Source organism: Microcaecilia unicolor, chromosome 4, assembly GCF_901765095.1.
Source record: "Microcaecilia unicolor chromosome 4, aMicUni1.1, whole genome shotgun sequence".
Classification (NCBI taxonomy): Eukaryota; Metazoa; Chordata; class Amphibia; order Gymnophiona; family Siphonopidae; genus Microcaecilia; species Microcaecilia unicolor.
The window spans coordinates 23,228,452-23,242,528 of NC_044034.1; the positions used below are offsets into that span (position 1 = coordinate 23,228,452).

Here is a 14,077-nt window from a genome sequence, read left to right on the forward strand (position 1 = left end):
GATTCTACATGGAATGTTGCTATTCCACTAGCAACATTCCATGTAGAAGTCGGCCCTTGCAGATCACCAATGTGGCCGCGCAGGCTTCTGCTTCTGTGAGTCTGACGTCCTGCACGTACGTGCAGGACGTCAGACTCACAGAAACAGAAGCCTGCGCAGCCTTCTACATGGAATGTTGCTAGTGGAATAGCAACATTCCATGTAGAATCTCCAATAGTATCTATTTTATTTTTGTTACATTTGTACCCTGCGCTTTCCCACTCATGGCAGGCTCAATGCGGCTTACATGGGGCAATGGAGGGTTAAGTGACTTGCCCAGAGTCACAAGGAGTTGCCTGTGCCTGAAGTGGGAATCAAACTCAGTTCCTCAGTTCCCTAGGACCAAAGTCCACCACCCTAACCACCACTAGGTCACTCCTCCACTGTTGCTACTATTTGAGATTCTACATGGAATGTTGCTATTCCACTAGCAACATTCCATGTAGAAGTCGGCCCTTGCAGATCACCAATGTGGCCGCGCAGGCTTCTGCTTCTGTGAGTCTGACGTCCTGCACGTACGTGCAGGACGTCAGACTCACAGAAACAGAAGCCTGCGCAGCCTTCTACATGGAATGTTGCTAGTGGAATAGCAACATTCCATGTAGAATCTCCAATAGTAGCAACATTCCATGTAGAATCTCCAATAGTATCTATTTTATTTTTGTTACATTTGTACCCTGCGCTTTCCCACTCATGGCAGGCTCAATGCGGCTTACACGGGGCAATGGAGGGTTAAGTGACTTGCCCAGAGTCACAAGGAGCTGCCTGTGCCTGAAGTGGGAATCGAACTCAGTTCCTCAGTTCCCCAGAAGATTGATTTTGGTCTTTCCTTTTATTATTTGTATCCTTTAATTTTTTTTTTTAAGCTGATTTTTTTATCTGTTTTCTGTTGCCGGCACTCTTACCAAACATAGGCCATGTCAGGTCCTTTTTAAATAAAGCTGTGAAGTTTATCAAAATTTGCCTGAGCCTCTTTGTTTTCTATACACAAAGTATAACCAATAGTGATTAAAAAAAACTTTCTGAAGTTTATAGGTACCTTATTAGGATGGCAGTGAATAATATGCTTAGAGCAAGAATTGAAACATATTTTTATTTTTAGGACACTTTTTTGGATTTGGTACATTTTAGATGCTGATTGATACTTGTATGCTTTAACATGAGACATGGAAACCTTGCTTTTAGGCCTTGTAATAATATTTATAGGATGCACCTTATTCTTCAGTTGTACCTAAGCCACTGGTAGATACTATGCTTTGGTCAGTCAAAGATTTAAATCTCAATCCATTTTGAAGAAGAAATTATGTGGTGTTGCAATCATTAATTTTTAAGAAGGATCACACCGTGAAACCTTATTTTCTCTCATTCATAAAATGTATGTTTGATTTTTAGACACATATATGCTGTTTGGAAATCGTTCTTGGAAGGCACAATGCAGGTTGCCCAGTCCCGGATCAACATCTATGAAAACTACAAGAATCTGATTTCAGAGCCTGCTAGAACTGTAAAAATTTACAAGGAACAGCAGCTGAAAAAGGTATTGCCTATTTCAAAAGTTGTTTATACTTCTTTTTTTTTTTGGGGGGGGGGGGGGGGTTCTTCTTTAAAGCCTCTTCCCCCATCCCACCTGTTGCAGATGGCATAACCAGGTGGTAAATTAAAGCCTTGCTAGCTCTGTGTTGGAAAGATGCTTTCTCCAAACTGATTCCTCAGCACCACTTAGTATTACAGTCCAGTTTACCTGTGTAAGGTTTTTAAAAATTCTTTGCCACTTAATGTAGCATATTTGCATTATTTTGCATAAAGTTTTAACGTATCGGACATATTCATAAAATATTTTGTTGAAACTGTTTCGCACTGTGATTAATTTTCGATCTTCCAGTAGGCTTGAGTCAAGCATGCAGGTAGGTGGTAGCTTTGCATTTTCACTGCTGGTGGTCTATTTGTGGAGTCCCTCAATCCTGAAGAAATGTTCCACAGAGTTCTATGATCCTTGGACAGTTTGGCTGAAAAACTCTTCTAAGCCAGTTGCCTATCTAGTTTTGAATGCAGAGGAGATTAGCCATCTGTATTTGGATGGGGTTTGAGATGGCAAATTCAATGCTTTGCTGCTTCCTAAATTATTGATATATACATAGCAATTTGGTTGCCCATCTCAATTAAGGCTGAGTGATATTTTTGCTCTTCACTTGAGATGATTGGTGTGAAGAAGCTCTGTTGACTTCAACCATGTGCACCAGTTGAGTTGAGAGTCTAGGTAACCTCCCTATCTGGCGTTAGAGCATCTCTTGTCAGGACACATTAGTATTTCAGCAGAGCAAAAGGGTTGCTTGCAGTCGGGTTAGTTTAGTATTGATGTTCACCACTACAGAGTGGTTTAGAGCTGCAATGGGGGAATGAAGACTGGAAGAGAGAGATTTGGATACACCGGTACCAGTGGAGCTTGAAATCCCATTGACCATTTGATTTTTAGTGAATCGTGAAGAACATATGGGTGGCAACAGACAAGAAGCATCAAAGAGTTTATTCTGTCCATTAGCAGAAAAAACTTTGGCTTTGTAGTGTGTCCACTACTACGTTCATGAGTGAAGGATGTGAGGCGGATTTTGGAAGCTGATGAAGCCTAAGCTCCAGAAGTGGTGAATTGTTTTGTCCCTAAAGGCTAGAGCTAGACTTTCCGAGAAAGTTGCTTAGGAGCCAGCTGTTAAGGTATGGGGAAAAAAGTAGGTAATTCCACTTGCCTAATAGTGGCAGCTGCCATTCCCACATTTGGTATAAATTCAGAAGGCCTGAACAAAGGGGAAAAAGAAAAAAGAGGAGCTTGTTTTGTTAGTGGTATACCTGAAGGAAGAACAGGAGTTAATTTGTGTGAAAGGATCTTTGAGGTGCAGTGTGAACCTGTAGTCTGCTCTCGTTGGAACATCAGATTAGAGGGAAGAGTACCTCTTCAGTGCTGCTTTCGGCACCTAACTCTTACCTTTCAGGAAATCCAGACTGACCAATTTGACGGCCCCTATCGGACTGACTGTTCATTTGTCCTTTAGATTGTAAGCTCTTTGAGCAGGGATTGTCTTTCTATGTTAAATTGTACAGCGCTGCGTAACCCTAGCAGCGCTTTAGAAATGTCAAATAGTAGTAGTAGTAGTAGATGACTCTGATTAATTTCTTTGACAGGGTAACCAGAGAAATGCCCTGAGATTTAATCTGTTCTTGATCTCGTTCTTTGCAACATTTTTGTAAGCAATATCGCAGAACAGCTGTGTGGTAATATTTGCCTCTTCGTAGATGATACCAAAATCTGCAATAGAGTAGACACCCTCAATGGTGTGGATAATATAAAGAGGAATTTAGTGAAGCTGCCAAATTCTAGTCCATTCTTCAAGCTAAGATTTAATACTTAAAAATTCAGAGTCATGTCTTTGGGTGCATAGGAGAGGAATGGCCAGCAAGAAAAAGGAGGTGATAGTGCCTCAATATATGTCCCTAGTGAGTTCTCATTTAGCGTGCTGTATACAATTTTGGAGAGAATACCTTCAAAAAGATATAAACATGAGGAGTCTGTCCAGAGCACAGCTACTAAACTGGTCAGTGTTTTTTTTTTTTTTTTGTCATAAAGCATACAGAGACAGACTTAAATATCTCAGTATGTACAGTTTGGAAAAAAAGGCAAGAGAGTGGAGATTCAGTACAGAGATTTAAACACCTCTGTAGCATAAATGCAAATGTAGCAGCCTCATTAAGTTGAAAAGAAACTCTGGGAAGACGATAAAGGGAAAGGCTCAGGAGTATTCTAAGGAGCTATCTCCTATGTAAAGGGGGTTGATGTGTGGAATAGACTTGCAGGGTAGTTGGTGGGAATGAGGACTGAATTCAGGAAAGCGTGGTAGTATCTCTAAGGGAGATGGAGGGATTGTACAGCTTAGTAGTTGGTATGAATGGTCAGGCTAGATAGGCCATGTAGAGGGGCATAAACGAAAGGGACGCCCAAGTTTTCCTGGGGACGTCCTCACAAGACGGCTCCAGCAAGGGGCGGGGAAACCCATATTATCAAAATAAGATGGGCGTCCATCTTTCGTTTCGGTAACACGGTCGGGGATGCCCAAATCAGCAAATTTAGGTCAACCTTAGAGATGGTCATCCCCAGGACTTGGTCGTTTCTAATTTTCGGCGATAATGGAAAGCGAGGACGCCCATCTCAGAAACGACCAAATCCAAGCCATTTGGCCGTGGGAGGAGCCAGCATTCGTAATGCACTGGTCCCCCTGATATGCCAGGACACCAACCAGGCACCCTAGGGGGCACTGTAGTGGACTTCACAAATTGCTTCCAGGTACATAGCTCCCTTATCTTCAGCCAGATGCACTAACTGAACGGAAAAAGCCCTTCCCTTACTGATCCTTTAGCGATTCAGAACGGAACGGGCATGCATGAAGGAAATCGCAATCAAATGAGCCGCTCGCTGTTAGCTCATTTGCACACAATTTCCTTCCTAAGGAGGGGAAGCCAGTGCAGAGCAGCCACGCATAACGCTTGGCTGCGCATGCCAAAGATAGCTTCATACATGCAGACAAGCTGCATGTATAATAGCCGTCTACAACCTTAAATAAATTGTCTCTACAACCTTAGAAAAACACAAGTCCAGGTGAAAACGTCCAAGTGCTCGTCAGGGACGTTTTTTTTTTTAAGAATATGGGTGAAGGACGTCCTTCGCTATACCTCCTTCCCTGCAACAGCAGTTGAGGACGTCCAAAATGTGGATGTTTCTGTGAGAAAGATGTCCATGCCTTTGCTATGCCTCCGACACCCCCTTTATTTATTTCCTCCAACACCCCCTTTATATATTTGGATTTTGGATCACAAGTAACAGCAGTGGGATTTGAACCAGCCACCTCTGGATTGCAAGACCAGTGCTCTAACCACTAGGCCACTCCTCCTCCACTCCACTCCCTTGAAATTTGGCTGTCCCTGGGGGGGGGGGGGCAGTTCAGGATGTCCAAAATGTTTGAAAGAAGGACGTCCACACCTTCGCTATGCCTCCGCTGTCACACACACCTCCCCTCCCAGTGACCTGCGTATTGCTGCGATGGACCTGAGTATGACATTTCAGGCTGGCAAAAAAAGTTTAAGTTCTTTTTTTTTTTCAGTGTGTGTGTGTGTGTGTGTGTGGGGGGGGGGGGGTTAGTGACCACTGGGGGAGTCAGGGGAGGTCATCCCCGATTCCCTCCAGTGGTCATCTGGTCAGTTTGGGCACCTTTTTGAGGCTTGGTCGTAAGAAAAAATGGACCAAGTAAAGTTGGCCAAGTGCTCATCAGGGACGCCCTTCTTTTTTCCATTATCGCTCGAGGACGCCCATCTGTTAGGCACGCCTCAGTCCCGCCTTTGCTACGCCTCCGACATGCCCCCAGGAACTTTGGTCATCCCCGTGATGGGAAGCAGTTGGGGACGCCCAAAATCAGCTTTCGATTATGCCAATTTGGGCGACCCTGAGAGAAGGACGCCAAGATGGGTGCCCTTCTCTTTCGAAAATAAGCCTGATGGTCTTTTAAGTGCCATAATTTTCTATGTTTCCAAAACCATTAATCCTCCATCTTCTAAGAAACATTGGCTGCCAAGCTTAGGACGTTGCTGAAAGGAATGCTGTTTCTATTGAGGGGGGTAGCCTGCTCAGAAAATCGGTTCATTGGTGGAGTTTAATGAAACAGGATGTTGTACGTATTGAAATTGTCTGGGAGGTCAAAAAGGAATTTAGCAGTAGTGAGGAGCTGATTTAATGAATTGGTAAAAACAGTAGAGACGTTGAATAGAACGGTAATTCTCTATTCATTGTTTCTTTCCCTTTTCACTATGAAGTGTCTAGTGCATGAAATACCTTCTAACGTTATATGGAGGTCTTCAAGTGGCTGAAAGCATGCAGATAACAGCAATGGTTGGCTACTGTGACATTAGCTGAATTTCTGTTAGAATTGCAGCGGGGTTGCCAGACTGTGCAGCCTCTATTAAGTTACTTTCCAACTGAGGCAGAATGTGCCAGGGAAAGCATATTAAATTCTTCAGAACAACATATTTTGCCTGCTGAAATTAATATAATATAGATGGATAGAGCTGGCCCCTAGTTTACTGGCTGAGACCGATAGCATGACAATTGTTGGAGAGAGGGGGACGCTTGCTTATTTTTTTCTAGATTGATCTCCCTTTTTTGCCGAAGAAGATATCTCAGAAATGAGGAATTCTGTATTTCTAGATGAGACAAGTGACACAGTGTACAGAACTAGATGAATTTTGGCTGATCACCATGACTGACGCCTCAAAGAAATAATATGTTCACTTTATTCTGCATATAATGGAGGTGGGGGTGGGGGGGGGGGGAGACAGTGTCAGATCTTAAATGTAACTTTGGACCATCTTTACAGTAACCATTGCCAAAACTCATTAACATTGTGCCGGACAAGCAAGCAAGGGCAATCAGGATGGGTCTGCACAGCTTGAGTTGATGCTGTAGGGATGGCAGTCAGCAGGAAAGCCACCATTTTTGTTGGGCTCATGGTCATTGAGGAGTCTTAGGATAGAAAGGTGGAAGTCCTGAGACAGTCCTTTTTCTTGGTGACACTGGAGGTCCAGGCAGCTGTGTGCATTGATTTGTCACTTGGGCCTTGCTTTGCTGCATGAATTGCTGGAGTTCCCTAAGGTATTCTGCCCAGAGTTGTTTGGGGGGGGGGGGCAACCTTTTTATTTTATTGCTTAATTTTTTAGGATTTATTTACCCCCTTTTTGAAGAAATTCTCCCGAGGTGGTAAACAGAAAGAGTAAGCCAGACATAAGCAGTAGACAGTTCCTTTAGCTAAGGGAGTGTGTTAATTTTACAGTTGAATTGCTGTTTTAATTTGGAAATAAATTACTTTTGTATTAAATTTCTTCTTTTTCAAAATTTGTAGTTCTCTTGCAAGTTCTTGGTTCAGCATTGGAGGGGAGGTGGGAAGGGGATATATGGTAAATTCGCATGACATTCTCTGTGTATGTTTTTTGATTATGGGGGGATGGTGGAGGAGGTAAAGGGGTTTAGGAAGGGGATAATGGGGCAAGACTGGGGGGATCTTGGTTAGGGAAGGGGGAGATCAGATAGGCTGATATTTGAGATGATCTGGGAATATTTAACCAACATAGATATTGTAGGCGTAGAGCAGAGGCTGGGCATTCTGCACCTTTTTATTAGATCTTCTTTTAAGTGCTTGTTCTTATTACTAGATTGAGTGTCATTTTATGTTTCTCTTTCATGCACCTTTTTCTGTCACTCCTTTAACATTTCACGCAATCACTCCACCCCCATCAGCCCTCTGTGTGTGTATGTCTCAAACCTTTCCCCGTCCCAGTTATCATTCCTGTCTTTCAAGCCCTCTGCTTTTCTTCACCTCTGGCTCTTTCTTGCCCTCTCTTCACTTTCGCCATCTCTGGCTCTTTGTCATGAATGCCGTTCATAAAACACCTTTGTCCCACCCAGTACTGTATCTGGCGTTCTTTCTTGGCCGAATGAAGAGCAGGTTTGGAGCTGGCACATCAGGTCAAAGAAGATTACCCCGTTCTTAGTTTAACCTCTCCCTTCTTGTCCTCTTACATGTTTTCCCCTCCTTCACCTCACCAGAGAAGTGCATTTTGTTTCATGGACAGAAGAGAGAGGACTGGACCAGAGAGAATTCAGGCTCTTTTTCTGCAGTCTCTTTTCCAGCCACATCCCTCCCTATCGCTGAATGACAGGAGAAGAAGATGACTCGCTGCTCAGTCTGCTCCAGGCTTATCATCTCTCTTACTATTTCCTACCGGCTTCCTGTGAGGGGAAGGTCTGGAGTAGAGACTTGCACGGGAACAGGGTTTGCGGGAATACCACGGAAACCGTGGGGTTCCCGTGGGGACGGAAGCTGTTCTGCGGGGTTCCCGTGGGGACGGAAGCAGTTCTGCGGGGTTCCCGTGGGGACGGAAGCTGTTCTGCGGGGTTCCCGTGGGGACGGAAGCTGTTCTGCGGGGTTCCCGTTGAAGTGTACGCTGCACTTACTATGCCAGCCTCTCACTTACCGAGTACCAAGCTCTTCGAGTGCTGCCTCCTCCTCTTCCTCCTTGCTTTAACAACACAGATGCAGAAAGTCTCCATTAAGGAGGTGGTAGAGACACAAATGGTGACAGAATTCAAAAAGGCGTGGGATGAACACAGTGGATCTCTAATTAGAAAATGGAAGTTATAAAAAACCCTAAAGTGGAGGGATGGCCTAGTGGTTAGGGTGGTGGACTCTGGTCCTGGGGAACTGAGGAACTGAGTTCGATTCTCACTTCAGACACAGGCAGCTCCTTGTGACTCTGGGCAAGTCACTTAACCCTCCATTGCCACATTGAGCCTGCCATGAGTGGGAAAGCGCGGGGTAGAAATGTAACAAAAAAAAACCAAAACTTAAATGGTTGCATGTATGTGGATGTGTCGAGTGACGCTTAGATGGTGACTCTGGCTATGATGAACTAGGGCCGATACCATGAAATTCTTGCGAGGACGGGTTGGGACGTTCATGTGCGGACAGGTGGGAATGGGTGAGATTCCTGCAGGGACGAGCGAGGACGGGTAAGATTTCTGTCCCGCGCACCTCTGTAGTCTGGAGCAGGAAGCAAAGCTATTTTCTGGGGCACTATTAGTTATGAAACAAAATCCTCATAAGCCCCAGCGTAATCACACCCACCCCTGGTAGTTACTACCAGGGGCGTAGCTATCATGGGGGCATGGGCCCCCGTAGATTTGGTCCTAGATCCCCTGCCGCGAACCTCTTGACCCCCCTTCCCGCCGCCAACCCTCCCTCCAGCCAAAGTCGTCTTCTCGGCCACACGACGTTGCTTGCTGAATGATCTGATCAAGTTTCTGTGCGTGCGTCTGACGTCCTGCTCGTTGTACGTGCAGGACGTCGGACGTACGCACAGAAACAGATTCAAACTTGATCAGATCATTGGGAAACACCGCGTGGCCGAGAAGAGGACTTTGGCTGGCGGGGGTTGGGGTCCCCCGCCAGCAAAGAGACGCGGCGGGAGAGGGTTGGCGGCGGGAAGGGGGGTCGAGAGGGTTGCAGCGGCCGGGGGGGGGGGGGGGTCAGCAATGCTGCGTGGCTGAGAAGAGGACTTCAGCTGACGGGGATTGGGGTCCCCGCCAGCAAATATATGCGGCGGGAGAGGGTTGACGGCGAGAAGGGGGGAGTCGAGAGGGTTTGTAGCGGGGGGGAGGGGTCAGCGGCACCGGAATGGGGGCTAAAATGTGCCCCCTCACCTCGGGCTGTGGACCCCTCTCCTGTCGAAGTCTGGCTACGCCCCTGGTTACTACCATGCACACCAGAGACTTTACTAAGGCACATCAGCATGCCATGGTTGATAAGCAGTACCATATAGAACCAAATTGTAATATTTTATTTTCTTAGCATTTGTCTAGAAGAAAATACAGCATTAAATATTTTAAATTTTGCCTTAGATATTAAAATCTTCCCATAGATCTTTTTCTTGACTGGCAAGGACTGCTGCATGAATGTTTGTTTTTTTTCTTAAATGTAAGCTATATTTTGGGGATAGGCAAGCAGGCCACTAACACTGTTTTTCCTCTATTTGACAGTGTGTGGATCAGTTGACAAAGATCCAGGCTGAATTGCAAGACACGGTGAAGGAGCTGGCTAAGGCCAAGAAGAAGTATTCTGAGATGGAGCAGATGGCTCACGCAGTTCGGGAGAAAGCTGACATCGAAGCCAAGTACGCTCATTGTAACCAATATCTTCCACAGAAAAGTAGTTTAATCGCTTTTGTTTCAAGATCAGGTTTTTTTTTTCTCAGATCCAAGCAGCTGCAGTAGAGGCACAAGGAATTGGGTAAACTGTGCTGAATATGTAGAGTGAAACACCCGTCCAACTGCCAATTTTGATTTTTCTGTGTGGTCTGGTTTTCCATTCCTACTCCGCTCACTTCAGAATCCTTTTTTTTTTTTTTAACCTTCCCTCCGGATGGGTCTTTTGACTACTGATGCATTAACTATGCCATATTGACTGCAGTAAGCTTGTTTATCAGGTTGAGCTGTGCCTGCAGACCATTTGGGATTTCTTTTTCTGTTTGGGGAGTCCTTTTAGAAAGATTTCCATCTTTTGACTTCATTTCTGCTGTTTTCTACCTCAGGTTGTTTAAATTAAGCCAGTGGCTTTTAAAGATATTACCATTTCTTCCACACAAAGATTAATTTTTTCCCTTTTCAGTAGTATGAATGATAATTTTAATCTAGGGGATTACACTGAGTGAATATTTTTTGGGAAGCTATCCAGCTTATAATCGAACGAGAATAACGCCCAAGTTCCGACCTAAATCGGGAGATGGGCGTTCTTCTCACAAAAACAAATAAAGCGGCATAATCGAAAGCCGAACTTTGGACGCTTTCAACTGCACTCCGTCGCGGATGCGGACAAAGTTGACTGGGGAGTGTCGGAGGCGTGGTGAAGGCGGAACTGGGGCGTGGTTATCACCCGAACAGAGATGGGCGCCCTTCGCCGATAATGGATGCGTTTGTAGCTAGAATTTAGGGCACTTTTCCTGGACCCTGTTTTTTCACGAATAAGGCCCCAAAAAGTGCCCTAAATGACCAGATGACCCCCAGAGGGAGTCGGGGATGACCTCCCCTGACTCCCCCAGTGGTCACTAACCCCCTCCCACCACAACATATGATGTTTCACAACTTTTTATTTTCACCCTCAAATGTCATACCCTCCTCCCAAGCAGCAGTATGCAGGTCCCTGGAGCAGTTGTTAGGGGGTGCAGTGGACGTCAGGCAGGTGGACCCAGGCCCATCCCCCCCCTACCTGTTACAATTGTGCTGCTTAATGCTACTAGTCGTCCAACCCCCCCCAAACCCCCTGTACCCACATGTAGGTGCCCCCCTTCACCTCTTAGGGCTATAGTAATGGTGTAGACTTGTGGGCAGTGGGTTTTGAGGGGGATTTGGGGGGCTCAACACCCAAGGGAAGGGTGCTATGCACCTGGGAGCTCTTTTACCTTTTTTTTTTGTTTTTGTAAAAGTGCCCCCTAGGGTGCCCGGTTGGTGTCCTGGCATGTGAGGGGGACCAGTGCACTATGAATCCTGGCCCCTCCCACGAACAAATGCCTTGCATTTATTCGTTTTTGAGCTGGGCGATTTCATTTTCCATTATCGGTGAAAAGCAAAAACGCCCAGCTCACACCTTGGCGAATAAACCATGGGCGTCTATTTTTTTTAAAAAATACGGTTCACTCCGCCCCTTCACGGACCCGTTCTCAGAGATTAACGCCCATGGAGATAGGCGTTTCTGGTCGATTATGCCCCTCCACGTCAACTTACAGTGCATGAAACCTTTGTTTAGGTTTAAAACATGAGAATAAAAAATGAGGGTGTAGAGCTGGAAGTATTCTGTTTCTTCCAATACTATTCAGCATTAGTTTAGGATTCTAGTAACATCTAACTCCAGTAAGACAAAAATCCAGTGACTGTGCCATTTCAGATATGGGACATTTGACTCATCGTGCTGCTGCTGTGCTCAGAATTTTTGGTACTTCATTAATAATAAGTGAATCCATTTCATCACAGGAACATTTTCTCTTCTATATGTGGGTCCCTTCAGCTCGCAAGTTATCCCGACCTAATCAAAAAAATTGTTATTAGCAGGATACAAAGGGATTTTTACAGTTAGTTTAAAAAAAATGCCTCTATCATTAAAGGCTTTTGAATTAAGTGAAGTTATTGGGTTTATGGGATAGACTTTTTAACTGCCAGCTTGTAGAGCACCGGGACACAGGTGTATAAATTCTGAATCTATGTATTGAGATTTTTGAAAGCATCTGTGAATTTATAAATGGCAGTGAATAGTTTTTGTTTATTTTTTTGGTGGGGGGAGGGGATCTTTCTGACTTTAGAATGAGTCAGGTGATTATTTTCTACTTAAAAATCTTGAGACGTAATATCTCTGTTTTTTTTTTTTATTCTGATTTTTTTTTTTTTTTTTGGGGGGGGGGGGGGGGGGGTTGCCACTTCATTTTATTTTACTTCTGTTATATGTCTTTTACTGCTTTATTTTAGTTTTTCACCACTTAGATTGTCCTTTAGGTATGTTGTTGTATGGCTATTGCACCATACAACAAGAGGGACAGATGTGGCTGGAATAGACGGGTATTGGGTTCATGCTAATTTGCAACTGTTTTGTTCTTGTGTGTGTTGGCTGAAAATCAAATAAATTGCATTTTTTTAAAAAAAAGTCTCAATACTAAGAAGCTTGAAACTTAACACAATGATTGTGTGTCTCGCCTCCTAACCACTCACTGTTCACAATGCAATACACATCCACATCTGATCCATCATCCCTTTATCCAGTCAATCATACATTCATCCACGGAACTATGTACACTATATGTCTAGGTGCCTAATAATGCCCTTTTTTCCCATTGTCTCCTTCTAATGTTTCTATGTTGTTGTCCCATTGTTATACTACCAATGATATTCGAATGTCTCGCACAACTCTGTTCAATGTAATCCATAACCTAATCGTAACAAATGTATTTCTATTATTCAAGTCTTATTGTAAGCCACACTGAGCCCGCAAATAGGTGGGAAAATGTGGGATACAAATGCAATAAATAAATAAATAACGCCCGAAGATTTCAATCAAAAAATCTTCAAAAATGTTAAACAATTGGAACCTCAAACGGCTCCCAAAAGGGGAAAACTCACGGTCTTCAAACCCTCAATTTGAAAGGGAGCGAGGTACTATCACTGTTCCCCATCAAGGAACAAAGGAAAAAAAGTCTGTTAAACAAGAAATTCTCTAGCTGCCTCTGAAAAGACCATATTTTCTGTTGCATCTGCTCAAGAATTCGAGCCTGGAATGTGGGGTTTCTTGCCGGTTCAGATTCCAGCTTGAAACTATCCTTGGAACTAAGGAAGAACAGCTTAAAAGAAGCTGTGTGGAATAGAGCTGGTGGTCAGACTCGGTGTACTCCTTAGTGATGTTTGTGCTTCTGCAGTAGGCAAGGCCCTGGGGAAATATGTCCCACTTTTACTGCCTGTGGACATTAATGGGCTCAGAGTAAAACAAAATATGAAAGTGCTAAACCTTACGAGAAAAACTGCACTGGCTCCCACTAAAAGAACGCATCACGTTCAAAATAGGCTCACTAGTCCACAAAATCATTCACGGAGATGCACCAGCCTACATGTCAGACCTGATAGACCTACCACCAAGGAATGCCAAAAGATCATCCCGCACATTCCTTAATCTACACTACCCTAACTGCAAAGGTCTAAAATACAAATTAATGCACGCGTCAAACTTTACCTACTTGAGCACACAGTTATAGAACGCACTGCCAAACAACTTAAAAACGATCTACGAACTAATGAACTTCCGCATACTGCTCAAGACCCATCTCTTCAACATGGCATACAACAAAGATCAACCAATGTGAACACACACAACTCCTCCACATATATTCTGAACTATCTCACAATTCCTGATTGTTATACCACAATTTTGTTTTATTAATTTCATATTGCCAAAGATCCCTCTTTGACAATAAATATCTATCTTCTAGCATCTTTTCACTATTCAAAATGTATTGTAAGCCACATTGAGCCTGCAAAGAGGTGGGATAATGTGGGATACAAATGCAATAAAAAATAAATAAATAAAGTACAAGGAGAAGAACATTTTCGTCATTTATTTGTTAGGATTTATTTACCGCCTCCAAACCCTAACCATCTCTCTGTCGCACTGAACTTCCTTTTCACTTTTTGACCAGATTATGACCGAGTACTTCCATGACAAGGTTCACAAGGTTAATGAGTTCTCTACCAGGCCACCTCAAATCTCCTGTTCTCTCACTTCATTCTCACCCCCTTTTCTTCAACTCCATCCACCCTTTCTTCATTGTGAATATCCTGAAAACCTAACTGGCTGGATGTGTCTTGAGGACTAGATTGAGAAACAATACCTTAAATAAGCAGCTCAAAACTTATATAGAA

At 44.0% G+C, this 14,077-nt stretch overlaps 1 protein-coding gene across 2 annotated transcripts in view; it reads left to right on the top strand.

Annotated features, from left to right (window-relative positions):
* The window catches only part of FCHSD2 (FCH and double SH3 domains 2), a 324,668-nt gene that overhangs the window by 136,274 nt on the left and 174,317 nt on the right, over positions 1-14,077 (top strand). For both annotated transcript variants that reach the window (XM_030200031.1, XM_030200032.1), the window contains exons 5-6: positions 1,432-1,576; positions 9,665-9,798. In XM_030200031.1, the coding sequence (XP_030055891.1) occupies positions 1,432-1,576; positions 9,665-9,798 (279 nt within the window). The remainder of the gene's footprint in view (positions 1-1,431; positions 1,577-9,664; positions 9,799-14,077) is intronic.